The sequence below is a fragment of the Eurytemora carolleeae genome, unplaced genomic scaffold, assembly GCF_000591075.1.
Source record: "Eurytemora carolleeae unplaced genomic scaffold, Eaff_2.0 scaffold376, whole genome shotgun sequence".
Taxonomy (NCBI): domain Eukaryota; kingdom Metazoa; phylum Arthropoda; class Copepoda; order Calanoida; family Temoridae; genus Eurytemora; species Eurytemora carolleeae.
In genome coordinates, this window is record NW_019396529.1 from 39,877 (window position 1) to 66,577 (window position 26,701).

Consider the following 26,701-nt stretch of genomic DNA (forward strand, 5'->3'; position numbering starts at 1 on the left):
ATATTATCATAAAAATATCCACGATTAAGCGAAAAGGATTGTGTTTACTGCCAAAATTGGTATTTTCTTAACGAACGATTTTTGGAGCACGGGGGGGGGGTCCAAAAATCGTATACTAGGACAGACCCAATAAACCTTAATAAAAATCACAAAAATTTGGAGGAAACATTTTTTTGTTAGCAATTCACTTCAGAATATTTAAATCACGATAAAAGGAAAAAGGTGACACATGTTTCTTGTATGTCACGTTCTGGTGACTCATCAGGCCTCATTTCAAGTCAATTTTATTCAAATTATTTGTAAAATCAGGCCTCAATTTCGATGAAGTAATGAAGTAAACTTTTAGGAATTAGTTGTCATAACAAGTTAATTTTTAAATAAAAAAAAGTCTTTAAAAACCTAAAAGTAGTCGAAAAGTTTACTCCAAATGTAATCAGAAATATTGAATATAAAACTTTATTTGTCATCTAATTATTAAAGAATTGTTACTTAAAATGTACCTCAGTAAATGTTCTCCAAGAACAAATAAATATAATAGATGTCAAACTGGATTTAACATGACGTAATCCACCAGTAAATCGTAGTTTTTTTTACTGACCCTTGTAATGTTTTTGAAACTTTAAGAAGAGATGTCAAAAGTTTGAAGACTATACGTAAACTTGGAAGAAATTTTATTCAAAAGTTTAAATCTTATACTTTTTATTGTTGTTTTTTTCAAACTAGCTATTAAAATTTGTTAAAATAGGTCATATAATAACGTAGAATTTGATTTCACACTTTTACAGAAGTTTGTAAGGAAAAGGCCAAACGCAGGTGTTAAGTTTCACTTAATTTCACTTTTAATCAGAGTATTGTTAACATATTTATGTTATTGTACATACACAAAGGATTTCTGATATAAACATTGAACAGCTGTAGCAAGGATTACACTCCTCTTCTAGTCGTAGTTATGCTGTATGCATCGCTAAGGTGTATGAGGGGGAATATAGTTTAGATAGTTAGTTAGATAGATAGATAGATACACGGATACAGGGATAGATAGATACTTGATATACCTGCCTTTAGGGGGTATCGGATATGCACTAGATAGATAGATAGATAGATGATGTAATTATATGCATAGAGAGTAGAAACAGAGAAATCTTATTAAGTTTCATTTTTTAGAAAGTGCGACTCATTACTAGTAAGTCGAGTGTTAAACTCAAGATATGATTTTAAATATTCCAATGGCTTAATACACAATTAACACAAGACAGACCCAATTCTCTTTAATATAGTTGATGCATAATATAACTTATGAAAAATGAATACACTCTATTAATTTTGGAGTCGTTAAAATGAGGGTGAAATATATCTTATTATGTAAAATAATCTCTATCATTAATTCCTTCTATTGCTTAAGGGAACCAAGATTCATATAAATAAGTTAGTAAATTATTAAATATCAAAAAAAATTTTAAATATTCGTAACTTATTCAATTTTGGCACATTAATTACTTCGGCAGAATTAAAAATGCCACAGTAATTTTTGTAATGAAAAATTACATGAACAATAAAGAAAGTCAATCTTATTCCTAAAGATTAATTACAATCTATTATATAATCTAATGATATAAGTATGCACTATACAGAAACCATTACCAACATAAGCAAAGTACATATATCATTTTGGATTCAAAGAATTCATCTATATATAAATTTGGCTTGTCTGTTTATCTGTTTGTTTGTCTGTATCCAATAAACGTCAAAACGGCTGAACCGATCGGGCCCAAATTTTTTGTGGGACATCTAGGGACCCCAGGGAAGGTTTATGAATGATTAAAATTTTAAAAATTTGTGTTTAAAAGTTTTTTATTTTTGTAAAATTTTGAAAACTAGAAATTCAAGGCGAAGCGCCTTGAATTTCTAGTTTTCTTTCTAGGCTTTTAGGGTGCTTCGCGCCCATCTTCTATTTAAATTGTGAACATGTTCTTTTTGTTTACATTTCAAAACAAAGATGAAAAAAATTGCGGATTTTTAAAAATTTAAATTTTTTACAAAATTAAAAACCTTTAAAACACAATTTTTTAAAATTTCAATCATTCATAAACCTTCCCTGGGGTCCCTAGATGTCCCACAAAAAATTTGGGCCCGGTCGTTTCAGCCGTTTTGACGTTTATTGGATACAAACAAACAATCAGACAAACAGACAGACAAGCCAAATTTATATATAGATGCGCGAAAAAATATTATGAAATCCGCAAACTTTTTTGTTTTTGTTTTATACTGTACAAAGAGAAGATGCTCACAGATAAAGCCATAATTAAAAGTTTAAATAGAAGATGGGCGCGAAGCACCCTAAAAGCCTAGAAAGAAGGGCGCGAAGCGCCCTGAATTTCCAATTACTAACATTATTAAATTACTCTTTTGTACGTAATAGTTCTCATTCGTTATAAAATGTTATAAAATTGGGAGAAAAATGTTGCAAAAAAATCAGTTTTCTTCACAGATCACTGTACTTTCATTTCCGGTTTGCAGCGGACACTAACTTCACGGAGTGCGCACTGAAGCCGAACTGTGAGACTTTTAGGCGCACGCGCACCAGACTTGACCCTGGAAAGAGATCAAGGTGCACGCACAGACGGTGAATTGAGCTCATTTAAAATCAAATTGTCTTTATTTGTATACATACATGTACCTCTGAATTAGATAATTAGAAATAAATCAATCAACTTTCTTTCAACATTTTACCGCCAAATTCATAAACATCGCGAAATGTTAACTAAAATTGATGAATTTGCATAGCTTTATACATACAGTGGTTTCAGTCTCGTTTGAGCTTTTTTAGCACGTATTTTTCATATTTTAGATAAGTCATAATTAATCTTAATACATTTTTTTAGCCCCTAAATCGGTTTTTAAAAGATGTGTTATGTAAGAAATATTTCTTAAGGAACTTGAACTTTGTGCAGTGCGCTGTAATATTTACATAATACACACCTAAACGTATTCAATGGAAAATATTATATATTTGATGTAGAAAAGTATTTATATGACATATTACATATTTATATCAAAATCACAATTTTACAAAGTATATGAAAGTCTTGTACTATAATAATTAAAAAGAAGAATCTGTTTCAAAGAAATATCCTTTGCTCGCAGTACAATTAAATAAAGAAATCATTAACAGTTTATACAATCAAAAGTAAACATAATACAATTTTAGAAAAACAGAAAAGTGTACTTTTTTGTACTTTTATGGGGTTAACTTACTAGTCACAAGTAGGGATGGATCGTTTCCACTTTTCTTTAAAAACGATCGTTTCGTTTTGAAAACGACGAAGAAAAAACGAAAATTGAAACGATCGTTTAAAAAAATTCGTTTTTTAAAAACGGTCGTTTTGAAAAACGATTGCTTTACGTTTAAAACGATAGTTATTCTTTTTTTAAAACGATAGTTTTTCGTTTTTTGAAAGTTTAAAACGAGTGGTTACTGGTTCATTTTCAACAACGAAACGATCGTTTTAGAAATAATAAAAACGAAACGAAAAACGAAAATTTTTTCAATTAACAACCCTAGACTCACAAGCCGGTACCCTCAACTCTAAGCTATCCGTACGTGATAATTTGAAGTATTATGACTGAAGAAATAATGGGTTTTAGTAAAGTAGATATTAATGTTTTCATATGATTTTACACTTACTATATTAATATTAACTTGTTGTAAACTGTTAATAGTAATACATAATAAACTATACACCTTGTATTCAAAGAAGAATATAAATATTTGAAAAAAAAGCTTTTTGATACGCTAATCTGAAGCTGAACTAAATTAACGGTAAAAGTATAAGATCTCAAGTTTTATTTCCATTAGTGCATAATGCATGTGTTAGTGTTCTTTGTACTTTTTGAAATGTTGAGTATCTGTCTTGAAATCGGAACTTTTGTGCTGTGAATCTCAAGATCAAGCATTGATCCCCATTTGATGAAGAACTTCATTCCTCTCCATGATGATCAATGATGATCAATGATCAAGCCCCCTTGAAGAGATAAGTTTAATTGAGGGATCCTGTATTGAGCCTCAAATTTAAAGTGTCTTCCTTGGATATCGAGATGAAGCGTTCAAGATTAACAATATACACATAGAAGTTGTTTGTTTGTATTTACTAAAGGCTTGTTTAAATGCAGATTAATGAATCGTTGTCCTTGATATATCTGAGGGGACCAAAGATTGAACTCTAATAAACTTTATAAAAGTTTAGAATTACTAAAACTTTGCTGGAATCTCATTTTACTTAAATAGACACCAAGACAACTTTAAATAACTAGGCTTTTAGGGCGTATTTTCTCCTTTTATACACTGTAAAACAAAAACAATCAAAAAAGCTTTTATAAAAAGTATTTCGTGGATTTAAAAATTTTCAAAAATCGAATGTTGTTAGAGGCAAATTTTGAAAATTCGATCATCCAATAACAAGATGGTCATTTAATAATTTTAATAAAGGCTAAGTAATGGTGCAACATGTAGACTTTTCTTCATCTCCAGGAAAAGATCCATTGGTTCCCTCTGGTTTATGGACACCGTTGGTGGGAGGTTTGATGGCTGGGTACTCGGATTGGACATCAATTCCAAATCTGTTAAATCATAGGGTCAAACTCAAAAACGAAAAAAAAGAATCTGCCCATTCAAGAAACAAATAACCAAATTTTTAAATGAAATTATTCGAGATTTGCCCTTCCTTTCCCACTGAGGTTTAAAAAGTACATCCAGGTATTTGTTGCTGAACATTCTGTACATATCCTCTACACTGTTGTAACCACTGAACAAAATAACGATTATTGTTTTTACCGCCATTTTGAGTTTTGACCAACATTACCGACCCATGATTCCCTATCCAGAAGAACGTTACGTTACTTAACGTCTCTTGGGGGGATAATTAAGTAAAACAAGCACCCGCTCTGCAAAGTTTTCAGGAAATAATTTGCGCGTTTTCATCTGAAAAGACGATAAAATTGTATACAGTACTTTTCGGGTAATGAAACATTTAACCCGCGGGTTCCCGAGACAAAACATCCAGACAGAGTGTAGCGAGGGATGTTTTGTTGGCACGGTAAAGTAAAATTCCGTAAACAATTAAAAATTATGTACTGAACATTTTTTTTCTTTTTCTTCGTCATTTCCTAGAGTGAGGTACATTTATAATTGGACACATTTTTATTTGTGTGTTTGAAAAAAAAAATATGATAAAAAGTTTAATAGAAGGAAAATTATTTAACTGGCGAGCCGTATACAAAAAACGTCAAAACGGCTGAACCAATCGGGCCTAAATTTTGTCGTAGCAACAAACAATGTACTCTAGAAAAATTATTTTTGAAAATCCACAAATTCAAACAGAAAAATTATTATATATTGGTTTATTTTAGAAGTGAAATTATGTGTCATTGGCGGATGTAAGACTTAATGATTCCTAGATTTAAGCCCGTTATCTTTAATGTTGTCTTGTCTAATGGATATCGAGTTGAGCCCGTGAGTTCAAATAAACCAACCTGAGAATATCAAAGAATTTCTCCATATTGGTTCCGTAAACGTCACTTCTCTGCCAGTATTTTATTGTATCGAAGGTTTCATCGTCTAAAAAGCATCAATTATTATAAAAATGCCCGAATGACATGAATTTCAAAAAGTTATCCTCCATAATTAAAACATTTCCAAGACAAAAAACAAAGAACAAAAAGTTCTGAATTTGAGAAGCTTGTTCAAATAAGCTTAAAAATAGAAAAAGAAATTTTGTTTATGTTTAGGACGCATAAAATATATCCTTCATGTCTTCCTCTGTATGTTTAATATTTTGTTCACCTATTTGTACAGATCTTGGAGATTCCTTAGCCCAGTGGACTCTGGAGAGGACTTTAGATCCGTCCCAGTCCTTGTACCCCATCCATACCCTAGCCAGGTCCTCCTAAATTTTGAACTTATTTTACATTTAATTCTAAGATCTGACCACATTCAAGGTATAAATAAACCAAATTAAACCTTCAAAACCTAATTTCTACAGAGGTCGTTACTAAAGTCTTATCCTTTTTAAATTTAAATTTAAAAAGGTCATTGTAAAATTTTTGTTTAAAAAAACTGGCTTAACTGATTCAAAAAATGTTTAATATAATTTAACTGTTTAAAAATAGCATTAGTTCTTGTAAATTTGTTAGCCCCTGCTAAAGTTCAAATAGCAATAGTAAGTTTGTTTGTACTTTTTAAATATCTTTCTATCCCATAAATTGGATGCATTATTTATTTTTATTTTTTTTACCTTAAAGTCCTCCCATATTTCCTTGTCTACAATTCTAGAAAATAATTCAAGTATTAAAATTTTAAAGTATTCTTTTAGCAATTTTTAGCAAAAAGGAAATCATAGACAAAATATCAAAACTACAATTATTTTAAATTCTCGTTTTTTTCTTACAACTATGTAGCTGTGAACGTGCTTTTTTCTTTGGTAAATCATTGAATTTATCTTTAATATATGAGACATATGAGACAAAACCCTAAATTAAACCATAAGTTATATTTTAAAGAAGGTATTGACTATTCAGGATATCATCAAAGTGACAAAGACTTAATCTTTGTGTGTCACTGTAACCATGTATAATGTGTCAATGCTTTTTAAATAAAGCTGTATTTTTCTCTAGAGGACATTTTATGAAATAAACAAAATACTAGCCTTCATTTTTTTTCGATTTCCAAATCTTTTTATTTTAAAAAGTCAAGATTTGAACATGGATCCTATGTTAATATTAGTTTGTTAACAATGTTGTTATTAATACATTTTTTTAAATGGCTGACCTAGTTGAGACTGGTTCTATAGCTAGAGTACCGTGCTTGTTTCCAAATTGAGAGGCCATGAGAATATCACTTCCCCCCATTATACGAAGCTCTAGGAGAATAGAAGTAAAGCATTTTTAACTTTCTAATCAAACAAATTTTGAACTTAAGCTCAAATCAAAATTACATTTAAATTACAAGCAGATTGCACAAAAACGCGGAAATTGAGTTATGTAATGGCATTAAAATTGTCATTCATCTTTGATAGCTAAAAAACACTGGTTTCTTTGCCTCAAAAATAAACAATGAATCAATATTGAACGGTATATCATTGCAACCTGATGTTTAAGAGCCTTTATATCTTAAACATTGGCTATTTGATTTTATAGAATTCATTGATCGAAAAATTAAAGGTTTACGACATCATGTTGCAAAGATTAACGTTTAGAAGATTAGAGTTTGCAAGAAGTGTTCAGAATTCACAAACGAAATCTAATTACAATGAAGACGATGCAAAAAACGCATTTTAGTTGCAATATATTTTAGGACAGACTGTAAATTGTAGTTTGAGTATTACCTAATGCCATATCCACAGCAAAAATACCCCGTTTCTCATATTCCTAAAATATGAAAAATAAATAATTTAGTTAATAGCATTTGAACAATAACAATCTTTTAGTTATTTTTCCTGCGCACTTGACGGGGATTATTTAGTTTTAAACAATTCTCAATCGTTTGTTTTTCATTTTTCATTAACGACGTTTGGTTTCTTTCTAAAAGTTAGAGAAAGATATGAACGACGATTTTTCAATTTTCAATCATTGAGTTATCTAAATTCAATTGTCATTGTTTATGTAAAACTTTTTATTTCACCTGAATTAGATGGACTCCGTCCCACCAGGCTTTTGATACAATACTGTAGTCTGGACTACCATCTGAATTAAAGGAATACTATAGTCTGGACTACCATCTGAATTAAAGGAATGCTGTAGTCTGGACTACCATCTGATAATATACAGGGTGTCCAATTCTGACAATTTCTAGGTCATAGTTATAGACAGAAATATTATGTTGGTATTAAACCTAAATTTTATAAATTCTTTCGATGCCTCCAAAGCTATGGTTTAAACTGTATTCTATTTATTAATGTTGATTTTATTTTTTAATTTATTAACCTTCTAAACTTGGAATTGGAATCTCCATTTCCATTTCTCTGACAGCTATGTAGTGGAAACCTCGTCTAAAATATTTTGCATAATTTACAATAAAAAATCTTTTACAGACAATTTTTTTTAGCTGATCACAGAAAAAGCAACACGTTTTTAAGTGTCAGGTAGACATATATACAGGGTGTCCCACGAAACATGACAGTTGATAAATATTTTTAAATGTCGTCTTACATATGCTGTATTATGATATTAAAGGCTTTTTTCAGCTTATTTCGTTAAAAAATCTTTTGCTCAAATATATTTTACTTTGAAATCAATTTTACTATAATATGACTCCCATATAATATTTTTATTATATTTTTCTTCGGTATCAATCAACTTAACAAATTGAAATTGAAATGAAAAGATTAAGCATTGGTCCTCAAATTAAAAGTTTCCACAGCGGATATTGAGATCAAATATATGAATTATGAGTATCCAACAGAACAGTTCCCAGCTTAGGCCCAACAAATCATGTAATATTCAAATGTCGTCTTTACCTGAAATGCAGAGCTTCAACTAAAGATGTAGTTGCAGGCTCCTCAGGCTCAGGGAGAGCTTGGTGTCCAGTTAAACTTACAACCTGGAGAAAATCTGAAGTCAAGGAAACTGAACACTTGGTTCAAACTCTAGTTTTCTAATCCTTACATCTTTACGAACTAAAATCGTAAACCTTTGATATTTTGAATTATGATTTTTGCTAAATCTAAAAACCAAAGTTTGTAATGTCAAAGGTTTACAGTTATACCATCAGTGATTAGAAAATAAATGAGTGAAGGAATTGTTCAGTTCAAACTTCCTTTCCGTTTGAATTTCTCTAACTTTGTCATGATTTTATTATAATTGTTAGGTTTCAAATCTTTCCAGATCAATTCTTCGACTAATCTTTGAACCTTTTTAAGACGGTGCTAAACATTAATCGATGAATAAATGAATAAATGTTTTAAATCAGCTGTTTAGAGATAGCTACCTTGGAGAAAATGTACTTGAGACATTCTTGTAAAGATGTTTTCTCATCGTAATGTTCTTCCCTGGTCATTAGAGTTAAGGGCTGCAGAACCTTAAATTAAAAAATAAATAAACGTTTTAAGAAAAAAATATATTTTACTTAAAATCATTTTGATTTAAAAATAATTTTGAAATCCGCCAAAAAAACTAAAAAATCCACGATTTTTTACTGTTATTTCATTATGTGCAAAGGCTAGCGGAAATTTTATCAATGATGGAAAAGCTAAAATTGCATAAAAAGGGAACTTATTTGTCACTTAGATATAATTTAGCATAATACATGGACTTTGAGGGTATTTTGTAAGTAATGGTAAATTTGATTTCCAAGATTTATCATACCATACGGACATGATCGTCGAACGATCAGATCAAAATATATTTCAAAAAAGAAAAATGCAGTTATTAACCCTTTACCTTCATGATAACTTCGAATAGATAAGTTGTTGTAATCTGATAATGATCATCAAGTCCCAGGTTTATATCTATTGCATCCTCCTCTCTTTAAAACATTTTAATAGAAATGTAAAAATGTTTTTTTAAATAGTTAAATTAATAAATATTACAATAAACTTCAGACAGAAGTTACAAATATTTTCTCTAATTCGATTTTATTCCTTAGGACTATAAAGAAATATTTTTTTTTTCAAATTTATTCTTTTGCATTTTTCTTAGAAATATTATTTCAAAGGCTGAGGATTGTTTCAAAATGGATTTTTCACAAAAACTATATAAATATTGTATTCTACTGTGACATCATCCAAGTGCTTATTTCACGGTGAACTAAGCCAGTGCCCAGTGGGGTCGGTTAAATAGGTCTAGGATTAGGCCGGTACTGTAAAAAGTCTGAACGCGCCTGTGAGTTGTCAGAGTTAGCCCCCCCGACGGGACTATGACAAGAAAATTGGCCCCTGTCGTATGTTAGTCTGGTTAGGGCGACGTACTGTACAGAACCAGGCTACCATAGGATCGGGTCAGTACACGCTGTTATCTGGCAGGCCGGTACAAACTGGGCAGGTCCTGTTCGAATTCAAATTTACTACGGCCAATAATTTAAGTTTGATCCAAAATTTGAGATTTAACAAAGAATTTTCTAGTATTTGTCACCTTCCATCGTTGTCCCAGCAGTTTTCCCAATATCCTAAACATCATTTAACATTGAAAATAGCGACGAGCAGTTTACAAGCTTTATAGCAAACATCCCGCTTAGGTTATCTTAACTTTAAAGTGGCCTACTAAACATATAACGATAAAAAGATGACCTAAAAATAGTTTTTGATCCAATTAATAGCTGTCCGATGAAAAAATTTTATTAAAAAAAATGTTGCAAATAAGCTCACTAATTAGGCGCTACACCACATTATGATCGCGTATGATACAAAATTGGTTATTTAAAAGCTATTATCACTTATCACAGATCAAGGAGATCTTAAAGTCAATTTTCATGCATGTTTAGTGGAGTCCACTGTATCTTAAAACAAGAAGTTTGCGGCCAAGGCTTTTCTAAGAATCACGCGTGGATTTCTTTTATGGGATTTTTCTTGGGCGGAACATACAGGGGGTCAAGGGGGGGGGATTGTTTTTTGTCACAAAACTCCTCTGAAAATGCATTTGTCTTGTGTTTCATATCGAGAATTGCCAAAATGAATATATTCTGATAATCTTTTCATTTACAAACATCCTATCTAATTGTAGCTTGCACTGATCCATAATTATTTTAATTTATAATTACTTTTTCGATTTGTTTATTTATCCTTTTGAAGGTATCCTGTAAACCCGCAAAATATTTAGATGTGGCCTTTGTTACATAGAGCTATTTTGAAAAAAAAAACATTTATGTTATAGCAAAAGTTCAAGAAAGCACAGCGGTTTCTGGAAAATCTAAATATATAAATAGATTTTTACAGCCATACAGAAAATATTTAGGGGCGTCGGCAGCACGTCAAACCCTTGATTTAGTCATGGCAGCGTGTTGAAAAATCCTATTTTAAGAGTTTCGGTCTAAATTCTTAACTAAAAAATACCATTTAAACAACTTAGAGACTTCTCACAAAAAAAAATCTCAAGCGGCCAAGTCTTATTTGACATAAATATAAGGTTTATGGAATAAATTCATTTTGGTTGACCCCACTGTGCAGCGACACTGTTTCACAGAATGTTTTCTAACACTTTTTAGAAATATGTTATACAAAATTTTTTTATTTGTCTATCCTTGTTTTAAAATTTACGAACAATCCCTTTAAATGATTACCTGAATCCTCTCCGTGACTGGGGAACCAGAAGAACTCAACATAATACTTAGAGCATAAATCCACCATGTGCTAAACAAATCCAAATATCTTTTCAAACTTTGAATATTTGATCAAACATTATTCATTGTTTGAAGTAGGTCTTCTACATCGGGTTTCAGATATATAGGGATTAAAAAATCAGAGTTTACTGCAAAAACTCGGTTTTTTAGCTTTTTTTAAAGCTAAAAACACTTCTTCTCACCTTAAACTCCTGAGAGCTGGGATCAGTCCCAGGTTTAGGTATTGAATCTACCATTAAAGATTTTTTGGGCTGGAATCTAAACAGAGAATTATTCAGTTTTTGAATTTTTTGGGTGTTTTGAAGGAAATTGTATTCAAGTATTTAAGAAAAAAATGATCTATATCTAATTTTTAATGTGTTTTTTTTGTTGGTTAGTTGAATCCAATAAACATGAAACGGTGGAACTGATCAGACCAAAATATGATTTGCAGAAATTTTAAAAACTTCACAAGTTCATTTTTTAATTTTGAAAATTTAACCATAAAAACAAAAAAGTCTGGAAATGTTTTTTTGTTAAGTAAAAAAATAAAAAGGTCCCAATTAAAGCAACATTTAAAAGCTAAATTGATGATCATTGAAATGCTAGTTTTTTTGTAAAACCTTATTTTTTGTGATTTCTGTTTACCTTGCATATGTCATCTTGTCCAGACGTAGGGTCACAAAGGTCACAATTCCGGCTAAAGAACAAAAAATGAGGGAAAAAATCAATAGTTTCGTAAATTACAAACTGCAAAAAAATTAGAAAATTTGTCTTTTTCTTTTATTTGATTGATTTCCTAATCCGAAGCATCCGCCCAAAGCTTTAAGTTTTTCAGCATCATCCTCGCTCTAAATATTTAAATTTTTTTAAAATTACTTTTTTGGAATTTTTTTTTCTTTTAAAGATAAAATAATAGATATCTACCCTGTAGTCCCCGTTGGCGTCAATAAACTCTATTTTCAGAACAAGATCAGAAAGGGTTTTAGAATGAAGACCTGAAATAAAAATGAATGGATATTATTTCAACGAACTATAGCCCAGGATGATCATTTTAGGTACTTTTAAACTGTAGGTTTTAACAACTGTTTGAGAAGAAGTTTCTCTGCCTAATTCTATGATCCTAAACTTACAAGTTTCTTAATTTTAATTAGAGCTAGGATGTATATATATAGTATTCACCAGTCTAAAGGCCGATGATGAAAATTATTTCTAGGGTCGACTACGAAAGTAGATTTTCTATCAATTGATATTATTTCAAGGATTTTGAGTTTATTAAACAAAAATGAGCTTTTTATTGTCAAGGCAAAATAAGTGTGAGCTTAGAATGAAAAGGTAATTTTAAATTGATATGATGTATATTCTAATTTTCCATGGGTAGGATTACAGATAAAGGATATTGACAATATTAAACTCTTTAAAATATAAGATATTATCTTTTCTTCTAAATACTAAAAAAGATGTACAAATAACTTAATAATTTCCGTATTTTTGAATCTGAAGCCTCATCCTTTGTGACCTGGTGGGTAACCCTGTGTATTAAACCTGTCTTAGCGATGACAAAAAAAATCAGGAAATTCTTTGATAAAATATAATTCCCCAGATAAAATGTTGCTTTATGGATATAAATAATTTTATTTGACCTGCTCCATGGATATAAATAATTTTATTTGAACTGTTCCATGAACATAAATAATTTTATTTGACCTGCTCCATGGATATCAATAATTTTATTTGGCCTGCTCCATGGATATAAATAATTTTATTTGAACTGCTCCATGGATATAGATAATTTTATTTGAACTGCTCCATGGATATCAATAATTTTATTTGGCCTGCTCCATGGATATAAATGATTTTATTTGAACTGCTCTATGGATATAAATAATTTTATTTGAACTGCTCCATGGATATAAATAATTTTATTTGGCCAGCTCCATGGATATAAATAATTTTATTTGAACTGCTTCATGGATATAAATAATTTTATTTGGCCTGCTCCATAGAAATAAATAATTTTATTTGACCTGCTCCATGGATATGATTAATTTTATTTGACCTCCTCCAGGGATATAAATAATTCTATTTGACCTCCTCCATGGATATAAATAATTCTATTTGACCTGTTCCATGGATATAAATAATTTTATTTGACCTGCTCCATGGATATAAATAATTTTATTTGACCTGCTCCATGGATATAAATAATTTTATTTGAACTGCTCCATGGATATAATTAATTTTATTTGGCCTGCTCCATAGATATAAATAATTTTATTTGACCTGCTCCATGGATATAAATAATTTTATTTGACCTCCTCCATGGATATAAATAATTCTATTTGACCTGTTCCATGGATATAAATAATTTTATTTGACCTGCTCCATGGATATAAATAATTTTATTTAACCTGCTCCATGGATATAAATAATTTTAAACCTGCTCCATGGATATAAATAATTTTAAACCTGCTCCATGGATATAAATAATTTTAAACCTGCTCCATGGATATAATTAATTTTATTTGACCTGCTCCATGGCAGATCATAGCATTGCTTCCTCCGTAGGTAATCATCACAGCAATAATATCTACATAGTTCCACACAAATATTGTTATTCACAAACGTAAATTAAGATTAAATTTTTCAATATCGAGGGACTAAGAACGCATGTTTAAGTGAACCTTTATGCAAAGAGATCAACGTACTTAAAAAAAGGAACGGTTGTAGTAATTTCAAGTGACGTTTTTATATTTTGAAAAGTATTGAATTCTGACAATTTGTTTATACAGAATAAATCCTTAATTCTCTTTTGGTATAGAAAATTCAAAATTGAAAATTATTAAGGAAAGGCAATCTTATATATTCTTGATGACGCAAAGGTTTACAGGGTACCGTTATGAATCAGATGCCACACTACAATTGAGAGTAATTTGAAAAAAAGCCTAGAATTCATTACTCTTCAAAAGCCTAGATTTCAAGTGGAAATCTGAAGTTCGGCTTTTAAAATTTTAAGAAAATGTCAACATTGGTTAATAATTCAGATTTTAAAACTATTGATTAAAATTTAATTTTCTCCTGATTTTCAAAATAATTTTTTTAAGGACTCAAATCTTTCTATTTTTAGAAACTAAAGTCACACAGTGTGTCCACATAAACATGAGAATCGATTGACAACGCTTTAATTCTATTTACTATCAATTTAAACTACTCAAAATAATAGCATTCATTATATTTACAATTCATCCAATACTGTCCCCTTGGCTTTCCCTATTCTGGTTTGCAACCTTTCAAAACGTTTAAACTCCAAGATTGTCTCAATTTATAATGGCTCTGTTATTGTTTTTGGAAAAAAAGATAATAAACATTATTTCAAAGCTGGAGAATTATACAAATATGTTAAAACACAAACTTATCAATTCCTTGACTATCAAAGATAAAAAGTTTTAAACGTGGTCGCTTAAAGAGTGCAATTCATATACTTAATTTTGATACCCTTTAAACGTTAATCTGAGTAACAATGAAAAGAAAAAAGAAAATGTATTTCAATTTCTCTGGTTTTACTTTAACTTAGACAGTAGACAGCCTGATTGAAATTTTTATATCGAAAATTAAGGATATCTACATAATATCTGCAAAGGATTGACTGTAAATTGAGGGTTAATCGTAATTACGTCACTAGTCCCTTCAAATGTTTCTTCAAGAAATATTTGATTAATTTATTTGTGAACATTCCTACAGGAAGAGTCCAACCAGACTGATTTGACCAATTGAGCATCTCTAGGTTGGTTGTAGCAGCTCCAACCCGTACAGCAGCATGATCATCCTCAAGCTCTTCAACTAACTGATACAAAGGAGTTGAGTATTTGCCACAAACTCTGATTTTCTACTCCCTGTATATCTTTGTAACTCAATGTCGTAGACCTTAGATATTTAAAACTATGAATTCTGTTAGATCAAATAATCTAAGCTTGAAATATCAGAGATTTACACCAACAGGTCGCAAAGATTTAGGAATTAGAAAATTTGAGTTGGTGGCAAAGACTCAATTTCGTTATTTTAAAAAAATGAAAAGTTATTAATTTACATATTCATATTTGAATTACTTTTAATGTTAAATTATTTAAATGGTTTGAAAATATCATAATTGTTAAATAACTTGACATATTATATAGTGATCATATGGTTCATTCAGGTCTAAATCAAAGATTGGTTTTTATTGAAGAATTTAAAATAAAAGCATAATCTTTTTGGAAAGAGAAAGTGCTTTGATATTTTTCTAGAATTAAAAAATTCAAATATGATATGAACATAATTGGGTTTGTGCATTATATCCTCCATTTACAGTGATAAACGATCAACAATAAACTATTTTCTTAAAAGCTATATATACTGTACAGTGAGAACCAGAAAACTTTGGAATAGAAAGACGACTTTATATCAATCCTTTAGTATATTTGATGTTGTTAGAATTCACAAAGCAAAAAATGTTAATACATCACTTATTAAGTTAAATGGGTCCGTTTACAATACAACACAAGTTTTGTACGTGTCTCATATGAATTGGACTATTTCAAGTTTAAACTTGAGTCCAAAAGTCATAATCCCATTATTGAGTTGTCTGGTTCCCATTATTGAGTTGTCTGGTTCCCATTATTGAGTTGTCTGGTTCCCATTATTGAGTTGTCTGGTTCTCATTATTGAGTTGTCTGGTTCTCACTATATAGGCCACGAAAGTGCTTTGCACTTTTTATTAAAGAACTAGAATTAATAGAGTCACCTCAATCCCACTGAGTTCTGAGTTCCACTCTTTCAGTATTTTCTCCATGGAATGAATCCCATTTCTCGAGAAGGATATTGTGTCTGTTACTGACAAAGGGAGAAGGTACACCAAGATCTCGCCTTAAGTGAAAGAATGAAGACGATTTGACTTTTATAGAGAATTTATGACGGCATCTGATCTTACCGTCATCACTGAACATGTGACTCCAGCTGTGTTTCATTCCAGCGCATCTCACTCTTCTGCCTTCAGCTCTACCATATCTAAAGCCAGACATTTGTACATGAGACCCATTAAAGTTTGGAATAGGAAGACGACTTTTCACAAGATTGATCAAATATCGTCTTCCTAATCCACAGTTTTGTGAGCCCCACTGTAGGGTAACATTTAGTATTATCACATTTTAAATCTATTTTTTATACCTGATTACAGATTTAATTTCTTCAACTGTTTTGGGGAAAAATGTTAATTTTGGTTGATTTTTCACTGTCTCGCCATAGTTTACAAATCCTAGATCCTAAATTAAAATTTTATGAAATATTTAAATGATGAAGCTAATTATCTATAATTGCTAATTATCCTTTTGTACCTGAACACACTGTATTCCAAGGTGTGGATGTAGCTCTGTGTCTGGGATGGGATGAACTTGGGCCACTATGTGACCAATTGTAAACCCTTAATTCAAAACAAAAATGTGATGTTATATTTCAGACCTAAGAACATCCGCTATACTTAACTTCTGACCTACTCGCACGTGTTTATACATCTCCTATAGCTGGACATGTGGTTGTATGCTAGGGGGCCTAGCTGGAGCCCTTTTGCGTGTCCTAGCCGCAGCGCTCGGCTCAGAAATTGTCTTAGCCTAATACTAACCAACAAATAATACAAAATAAACAGTTGGAACATTAGTTGGTCAGAAGTTTATCAGAGGGGATATAGACGATGTAATGTATCTCACATAGATTCAGCCTGCTTATAAACAGTCTCATCAATCTACAAGACAGGGTCGACTTTGAAGCAAAATTCTCATCGAATTCGCTTGATAGCGTGAGACCTTTATATCACAATGATCTAACATCCAAAAATGTAAATAATTCAGTTTTTTTAAATGAATTTTTCAGTACCTATGGCTATCACTCCACTCTGAAGGCCCACCTCCATAAAATCTATTAATTTCTTCAGTAGTTTTTTCATCACATCGCCAATTGTCTTTGTTCTAAATTTCAATAATTTTATTTGTTAATGTTTTCATTAAAAATGGATAAACTTACGAAAGATAGGACATGTTCAGGAGTTTCTTCATAGTGTGTCTGAAACCTCCATAGATGGTCTCACGAGCATATTCTTCAGCCTCTTCATCCTCCTCGCTAACCTCTTAAAGGAAGTGTTCGCGAAAAATGAAAGGGGGTATAGGCTTAATGCGATAAAAAAGCGCTTTTGATCGCTACTAATCTTACTTCTATCTGTTGCGTCTATAAGGAGAAAATTGATAAAGACTTCTCATACCGAAGAGTGTAGCGCCCATACAAATTGAGGAAGTTGGAATATACGACTTAGACCGTAAAAAAAATCAAATTAATATCAAACAAATCATTCAGATATTGCAACCTATAGTCATCGATTATCTTTCGCCACATTTGTATATATTTAATATTTCATACTAGTTTTGATTTTGTTTTTAAAATAATATTTAGCTTACAACTTGTTTTCGAACATTCCTGGAAAATATGAAACTGTCGTCTTCATTACCAAAAATCTTCGAAACAGGAATAAACGTTTTTATAAGTAACTCTCAGATCATAACAATTAAAACATATTATGAAAAATCAACTATATATAAGTGTGGCGAAAGATAATCGATGACTATAGGTTGTAATATCTGAATGCTTTGTTTGAAATTAAATTGATTTTTTTACGGTCTAAGTCGTATGTTGCAATTTTCTCAATTTGTATGGACGCCATGTTATTCGGTATGAGACGTCTTTAACAATTTTCTCCTTATAGACGCAACAGATAGAAGTAAGGTTAGTGGCGATCAAAAGCGCTTTTTTATCGCATTAAGCCTATACCCCTTTTCATTTTCGCGAACACTCCCTTTAATCATAATATTTGTTTAGATATAAAAATATTTCACTAGTTTCTTAAAATGAAAAAAAAACGTAAAATAACGTAGAAATAGTAAATAATTCTGTTGGCCAATTCGGATTTTTAGAAGCATATACATCAATAATTTCCAAATATGTATAATTTTGACTGTTCTTTTTATTAATTCGAAAAAGTTAATAATGTTGCTTCAAATCAATTTAAAGAAAATAATAGTTCTGAGGCCGAATTTAAAGAATTTGAGCCGCGGCTTAAATTCAAATATGGCTGGTTCCACTTCAAATTGTATTCAATTTTTCAATATTTAGGCCGGCGCTCAATTATAACCAGTTTTTAGCAGATTTAGGCGGCGGCTCAAATTCGGACACAGTATCTAAAAAAGGATATACGTAGTAAAGCAAGAAAAAATGAATGCAGTTTTCACTATTATTTACCAAAATACCTATATCAGCTCCAAGAAATTGGACTTTGTTGTCTTCTGTTTTCTTTAATATTTTTTCCGACTTGTCTTTCTCTCCTTCACTGGAAACAAGAATTAATCTTTAGAATTTCAATTAATATAAATTAATTTCATGATATAAAAACACATTTTTTAACAAAAAAGGCAACAAATAGGAAAACAGAGTTATCTTTGTTGATTTTTTTCTTCTCCCTTGGATCAAATGAGTCTTCAATCTGCTACTTTTACTTTTAGCTAATAGTATTAATAATTGATTAATTAATTAATAGTATTAATAGGATTATTTTTTACAATTTTTTTTTTCAAATTAGCAAACAGACAAAACAGAAATCATTTAAGTCACATTTATGTAATTCTTTTATTTTGATAATTTCGTTCTTTTCCTCATTTGTTCTGATAGTTCCTGTAGTGATGGATAGATGGAGTTGCTGTCTTGTTTGTAGGCTCTTCCAACTTCTTTATTCTAAAGTAAACATATTTTAGAAAATTTATAATTCAAAGATAAACAAATGAATTCTGTTATTTGCTAACCGAAGTCTGTACAGTAACATATCAGGACAAATTATTTATGTACCTGCACTACAGTAAAATATTATTTATGTACCTGCACTACAGTAAAATATTATTTATGTACCTGCACTTCAGTAAAATATTATTTATGTACCTAAACTTCAGTAAAATATTATTTATGTACCTGCTGGAGATGTCAACGATAGTGTAACGTAACGTAAAATGTAAGAGATTCGACTGATGATTATGACAGCAAAGACTAATGGTTTTTCATTTCAAGTTTAAAGAAAATGAGTTTATATCTTTGCAACCCGATGTCGTAGATCATTAATATTGAAATATACAAGGTTTAAACCATCGGGTTGCAAAGATATAGGGATTAGTAAATTTGAAAAAAAAACTTAGTTCCTTTCTAAAGTGTAAACGAGTTTTTTTGTAACATACTATAATAGTGAAAATTCAAATCTTATAAATGTTTCTTGGACATTAAAGGTTTTTGATTTGCCATTGTTTGATGAAACCCACTAAAACTCTGGAAAAGGAAGACGACATTAGAAATTTTACAAATGCATTTTCTGTTATAAAGCAAATTGTTTACTAATTGCAAAAAATCAACTTATTAAGTGGAACGGGTCTGTGAACAAACACAATTGCTGGGTTTCATGTTTATTTGGCTACTTAAAATCATAACTTCAGTTGGCATGGTTCATGTTTTAGGTTGAAAAATTTAGAAATGTAGATACTTACTAAAATGCAACAATATTTTATCAAATGGAAAATGCGTGTTATGTTTTATTAATCAATAGATTTTTATGAAACTTTAGAATAGAAACAAACTGAATTTTTAATCGATCTTTTTTAAAAGAAAGAAATTTTAAATAATTTTATTTCGCGTTGATTTGTGTTAAAAAAAACTTTAGCACTTGTCTTACTATATTTGATATATTTTAGCCCCAAACATGAACTCTGAAAACATTTTCATTGTGGTTTGTAAACTAAAGCCGCTTTTTTATTCACTTTATAAGTAACATAAAAAAAACACAAAAAGAACTAAAAATTTGCCACAAATTATAATTTTCTAATCTCTATATCTTTGCAAGCTGGTGTTGTAGACTTTTGATATTTCCAGCTATGACTTCTGTTAGATAAGAATGTCTAAATCTAAATTGAGTTGTTCACCTTATATTTATAATCCCTTTATCTTTGCTACCCAATGTTGTAGACCTTAGATATTTTAAACTATAAATTCTGTTAGATAGAAGAAAAGGGTCAGTCTGCATTGAGTAAAAAAAGAAAAAATTAACCCTAAACTAATCTTAAAATAATTTAGAACATACTGTTCTACATGCAAAAGTGGTTTGCCTTGCCGAATTTTAACTCATTTTATGAAGTTTCCCAAAAATGTCTATTTTTTAAGCTCGTCAAATACACGATGATAATTTCAAGTGATCCTCCATTTAAAGAGGGCCATGCTCGATTCCAATAATAACGTGTATACCTTTATCTGATTGATGATTTGAAAATTAGGAGTGTTTTCCTATCTTGTAAATGTATGCTGGACATTAAGGATGATTGATCTGTGACTTTTTTTAGAACTCATCCAGCCGCCCACCTGAGGTCGCTGCGTTTTAAATTAATAAAAATTTTGTAATAAAAAAAATTTCAAAATTGTCCATAGGGTTGCGAATTGACAGTTTATTATTGGAGAAATCGCCGTAAGGCGTAAAAAAAAATATTTCAAAAAATAAATATGATTCATCAATTTTTGGAAATTTCATGCTGAATTCAGATTCGAAAACCATTTTTAAATATATTAAAATCTAAAGAAGTTATGGCCAAAATAGCGGTACTAAATTCCGTTTTTAACTTTTTAATGTTTTTGATGAGTTTTTTAGCTCTGACTCACTCAATTTTCAATTTTTCAAAAACGCTTTTCAGATTTGAATTTAGCATTGAATTTCCAAGAAAATAATGTATAACATGAAAATAAAAATACATTTTTTTTGTGGCCTTAATGTGAATTCTCCAATATTAAATCGTCAAATCGCAACCCTATGGACGTTTTTGAAAATTTTTTTTGATTGCAATATTTTTTTAAGTGAAAACGCAGCGACTTACGGTGGGCGGTTGGCTCTATTCCAATATCGATCACCCCTACTGGACATGCCACTCCATAAATGAAAGGTCACTTGAAAATACGTCTCTAGTCCCTTTAAGGCACACTTTAAGTTGAAAGTCTAATGCTAAAAACTTTCATTCACAAATTTTAAAAATCGTTAAAAATAATAATATTATAACATCTTTATATTGCATAATGCATATTCTTCTACACATTCTCTAAAAATGTTAACAATACAACAGCAACATACAGGGTGAGTAAAAAAATGAAATTATCACGGAAAAAAATATTGCAATGCTTTCACTTAGAAACAATATTATTTTAATAAAGTGTAACGTAAGAAACATTAAGGCTTGAACATTTTAATACAACGCAACGTATAGAACAATTTTTCAAAGCTTTTTTATAAACGAAACGAATAAACAGTTTTGATAGTCAGTTGTAAAAAAGTGTAACAAATAATTTTCACAATAACGTTACGATAAATCGTAACGTTAGAAAAGGTGCATTTTAGTAAAATTTCTAAACGTAATTAAAAGAGTTAATATTGGAAAAGTTAAGATAAAACGTAACGTTAACAAAAAATATTCTTTGCACTGAAATGCATTGCAACGTACAGAACTATGCCCCAATGACGTTTTATTAAAGCAAAACGTTTGTCATCTTTTAGATCTTAAACCAAGTGAAAGTGTAACGTAAGATCTCTGAAAATATTTACATTGCATGAAAGTGGAACGTTAAAAAATTTTGGTTATATTACAGAAGCTTTAACGCAACGTTGGGAAAGTTTTTTAAAACGGGAAATGCAAAAGCGTAACGGAACTGACTGTTTTGTCACTAACATTTTCTAAAGCTTAACGTTGTATGAGGTATTAAAGTGCAGAAAATTCATAACGTAACGTTAATCTGTGCCATAAAATTTCATAATGTGCAACGTAACGTTTCAAACGTTAATACTTTTGATGAACACTATCGTAACGAAAGCTAAAATCTAGAAAAATCAAAACGTTGACATCTCTAGTACCTGCACTACAGTAAAATATTATTTATGAACTTGCACTACAGTAAAATATTATTTATGTACCTGCACTTCAGTAAAATAATATTTATGTACCTGCACTTCAGTAAAATATCATTTATGTACCTGCACTTCAGTAAAATATTATTTATGTACCTGCCTTTCAGTAAAATATTATTTATGTGTCTGCACTTCAGTAAAATATCATTTATTTACCTGCACTTCAGTAAAATATTATTTAAGTACCTGCCTTTTAGTAAAATATTATTCATGTACCTGCACTTCATTAAAATATTCTTTTATACTTCTGTGCTTGTCATTGTGTCTCCATTCACTTAAAACAACAATAATAATAGTAACAATAATAATAATAATAATAAAAATAATNTAATAATAATTATAATAATAAAAATAATAATAATAATAATTATGGAGCTAATAGAAAACGAAGACTTATGTTTTTTCTAAAAAAAACATATAAGGTTAATGCAAAAATATAACTTACTTGTAGGTAGTTTTAATTGTATCTCGCCATTCGTGATCCGGCATTTTCTCAATAAATAGAATCAAATTTATTAAATAGAATATTTATGATATATTTAAAATCCCTGGAACACTTTAAAGTATTGTAATATATTTCAGTTTATTTCTATACAAATTGATTCATGGCTTGTTAGTCACTCTTCAGTATTCTTTTAACCAGGCTGAAAAATTGATATGTATATGTTATATACATGAAGCTATTTTTCCCTGCTTCTTTGTATCCAATTAACGTGAAAAGGACTGAACCAATCGGATGCAATTTTTTGTGGTATTCCACACAACCCCAGGGCCCAGAGAAGGTTCAGAGACAGTCAAAATTTAATCCTATCGACAAGAAAAAACTTTAATTCGAATTTTCTCTAGAAATATATTTTTAAAAACTGAGCTGCGAAATGTCTAGTTTTACAATGTACAAAAAATTGCGACTTAAGAATAATATTTAACACGTATATATAAGAAAACAATGAACAACAACATTACTATTGTCCAAAAAGGTAAATCATGAGTGTGTGTACAACAAAATTTGAAATATTTGAGATTTCAGATATCAATCTAAGATCATTTATTTTAATAAATGAATAATTTAGAAAATCAAGACAATTTTTATAAACCCTTCTGCATTATACAAATAAATCCTACAGAACAAAAATGTACCGTAAAATATAGTAAACAAACGAGAACTACGCTTTTCTATGTTTTACAAAGCATGAATATTTTATAACTAATCTGAAAATACAAAATGCAATAATTGTATATCACACTTTTTCAATTAGAGCCTAACACATCCTATTCAGACAGCACACATGCAAAATTGTAAAGCTAGTGTTTAAAAAAATGTGATCAAAAATTTAAATTAAACAAAATTTTTCAAAAGAAAAAGAACCTCAGTGTTAAAACTATCTTTAATGTACAATTCATGTATATAGATCAAACAAACACAGAATTTCTTGCATTTTCCAAAAAAAACCATGTAAGGTTTACAAATTATATAAAAATGTTTTTTTTTAAATTTGACAAATTTAAACTTTAATTAGATGACGATAATTAAGTTGCCTAGGTCTGTGACCCCATTTTTCGACTGAAAAGTAAACATTTTTGTATCTATTTTAAAAAAGATTTTTATTATTCCCAGGTTACTCAAAGTTACTCCCGCCGCTTTTACCCGCACTTAGTCTTAAATCATTATTTTAGCAGTGCTCGAGGTTACATATGGAAGTCTATAATTTGTTTAGCCCACCTCGGGGTAACCATGTGTTTCCTAAAAAAATTCAGCCGATTTGCTTCAGCTAAAGCGAACATATAAATGAGCTAATTGTTTATATATATATATATATATATTATATAGATAAACGTATTTCTGAGATCCTTATTTTTATTAAAATATCTACATAAATATCTTGACTGTGGTTATTTAGATGTAAACAGGAAATACTCTTTTTATAGTTTCACATAAAATGTCATTGAGTAACTATGTAACTTGGTCATTTGTTTACAATGCTCCCATTTGTAACCCATCACAATTTTCTGTCTTCATAAAACTAAAAGTACTTATGCAAAACTAGTTGAAATGATGTCATTTCTTGCAGCTGAACCTGTCCAAAATATTACTAACCCTCCTTCTTAAAATCACTGATCCACTGTTCACTGTATAATAAACAAACTCCTCAGATTTAATTTACGTTACATCAGATTACAAAATCAGTTACGTTTTGATGAAGGAAGGGTGAGTACTGCTGTTTTATTAACCCGTTGTATGGAGGCCTGCAATGTACGCTATTGTTATGCTCGGATACGCTACACCGCTTGATTCACACACAAAATAGATAGATAAATAGGTACCAAATATATGTACTGTGTAGTCATACCTAACCAGGAGCTCTTTGCTCTCAAAGGGACCATATTGTAATAATTTAAATATGGCCATGCTGTAAAAAAAAATGTATCCCGTAATAACCTTTGTTAATATTGTGGAAGATATTGTCGAATTTTCAAATTGAAAGATTCTTATCCTGGCAATTTCCTCCGATTATTCTGTGTGATAAATCCGCGAGCATGTCACTTTTAAAGAAAAACCACTTTATAAAACACACCTTGTAAATGGGTCAACCACATTAAATTTTAGTAGACAAAAACTTTTTATAGTTTAAAATACTCGGAAGTTTAGCTACATAGATAGGGTAGAACCAGCTGATAGCGCTTAATAATTAATCATCTCTATACTTTGTTCAAACTAACACCGGGTTAATCTGTCTTATTATATATTTCAAAAGAAAAAATAACTTAAGAACTTTTCCGCAGTTTTAACTTGGATTATTTTTCAAAACAGTTGAGCTAAAAATAAATCAATTTATTATTCTAATCTTTATATATTCACTAAAGTTAGCTTTACTTAACATTTAGTTTCATAAAGGTTGTGAAAAATAATTTATGCGATGTTACTTATTCGGAGTATACGTTCACAATGACTTCGATTGTAATATGAACGCCCCTGCCCCCCCCCCATACCCTCTCACATGAAATGGCTTTCTTCTATTTCTTAAAGCTGTATCACGACATATAGTTGTATTGTAAAGTTAATCAATAAACCATTTTAAAAGTCTAGAACGAGTATGTAAGGAGTAAAGGATAATCACAGAAAAATATATATATCTAATCAAACAAGCAATTTTTTTTTAAGATGAAACAAAAATGATAAATATAAAAGTTTATAGTTGTATTTGCAAGATTACGCATGTATTGGAGAATTTAAGTCATATAGGAGATCGTTTAAAAGACAAAAAACAGACTTATAAAAACATTTTTTTCTTAATTTAGATCAGATCGATTGGATTGTAAAATACCGTTCAGCAGGGGCGGACTAAACCAATATCTCAGAGGGGGGTGCTCATATATATAAAAACAAATGCCGGCCCCCCTAAAAATATAACAAAAACCAGTAATTTTTCATTCTTTATTGATCATCACATTTCCAGATTTACATATAAAAAATGAAATATTTTTATTGAGATCGATTTAGCATAACTTTAATATCGGTAATTAAGAAATAAACAATTAAGTCGCTGTGCAATTCATAATTTGAATAGCAATTTAAACTGCTTCTTAATAATTAAAACGAATTTTCCATTTAAATAAACAATATGGAACATTTTAGTATTTTTAACATTTATACATATCTAATCAAAGGTAGTAATGTTTGTGATTATATATTCTTTTTTGAGCGCTCACTAATAATTTAATAAATCGTTTAAATTACGTGTTTAATGAATTTTTACAATGATAACCAGAAAATTCTGAAATTGGAAGATGGCTTTTAAACTCAAGTTAGGACTTAAGCCAGTTCGATGAATATTAGACATAGTAGTTGTACAGTGTAAATAGACCCATTTCACTTAATTAGTGCTTTGCTAAGTTACTAGTAAAAATATTTGCCTTGTAATTCAACATCAAAACGCTTAAGTATTGCTATTATAATGTCGTCTTTCTATTCCATTGTTTGCTGGCTTTTCCCCCAAGCACAATAATAACAAATGCATTAATTTTCAAATACAATTTTTATTAAACAATAAAGAGGTGTTTCTGGTTTTTAAAATGCTAAGAAAGAAAATGATTAATAAAAGAATAAATAATTATTTAAACCACGTTACTCATTAAAAAAAAGAATTAATAATTATTTAAACCACGTTACTCATTAAAAAAAGAATTAATAATTATTTAAACCACGTTACTCATTAAAAAAAATTCCTTTTTTTGAGAGAGAGACAAGCATTTATGATTAATGATAAGTCAAACAACCAGAGTCCGAATTTAATGAATTTGAGCCGTGTCTCAAAACCCCCATAAACCGGTTTTAAATGAGCGCCGGC

General features: G+C 29.9%; 1 protein-coding gene across 3 annotated transcripts; it reads right to left on the reverse strand.

Moving 5' to 3' along the window:
- Positions 1-4,408: 4,408 nt before the first annotated feature.
- Positions 4,409-23,799, reverse strand: LOC111704928 (uncharacterized). 3 transcript variants are annotated; one of them, XM_023477324.1, is made up of 31 exons: positions 23,493-23,799; positions 22,801-23,162; positions 22,572-22,629; positions 19,032-19,111; positions 18,631-18,710; positions 17,357-17,459; positions 17,210-17,301; positions 16,675-16,760; positions 16,508-16,602; positions 16,272-16,348; positions 16,086-16,207; positions 15,041-15,149; positions 13,836-13,895; positions 12,233-12,303; positions 12,105-12,156; positions 11,954-12,005; positions 11,509-11,584; positions 11,267-11,336; positions 10,123-10,156; positions 9,433-9,517; positions 8,981-9,070; positions 8,511-8,593; positions 7,978-8,042; positions 7,676-7,737; positions 7,380-7,422; positions 6,824-6,914; positions 6,291-6,324; positions 5,840-5,942; positions 5,530-5,614; positions 4,722-4,802; positions 4,409-4,617 (listed from the first exon to the last, which is right to left on the reverse strand). In XM_023477324.1, the coding sequence occupies exons 2-31, from the start codon at positions 22,842-22,844 to the stop codon at positions 4,488-4,490; spliced, it is 2,313 nt and encodes a 770-aa protein (XP_023333092.1). In that variant the 5' UTR covers positions 22,845-23,162; positions 23,493-23,799; the 3' UTR covers positions 4,409-4,487. The 3 variants fall into 3 exon arrangements, with proteins under 3 accessions (XP_023333092.1, XP_023333093.1, XP_023333091.1); XM_023477325.1 differs by lacking the exon at positions 23,493-23,799 and having other exon boundaries at positions 22,801-22,847; positions 23,046-23,376; XM_023477323.1 differs by lacking the exon at positions 23,493-23,799 and having other exon boundaries at positions 22,801-23,376.
- Positions 23,800-26,701: the final 2,902 nt, after the last annotated feature.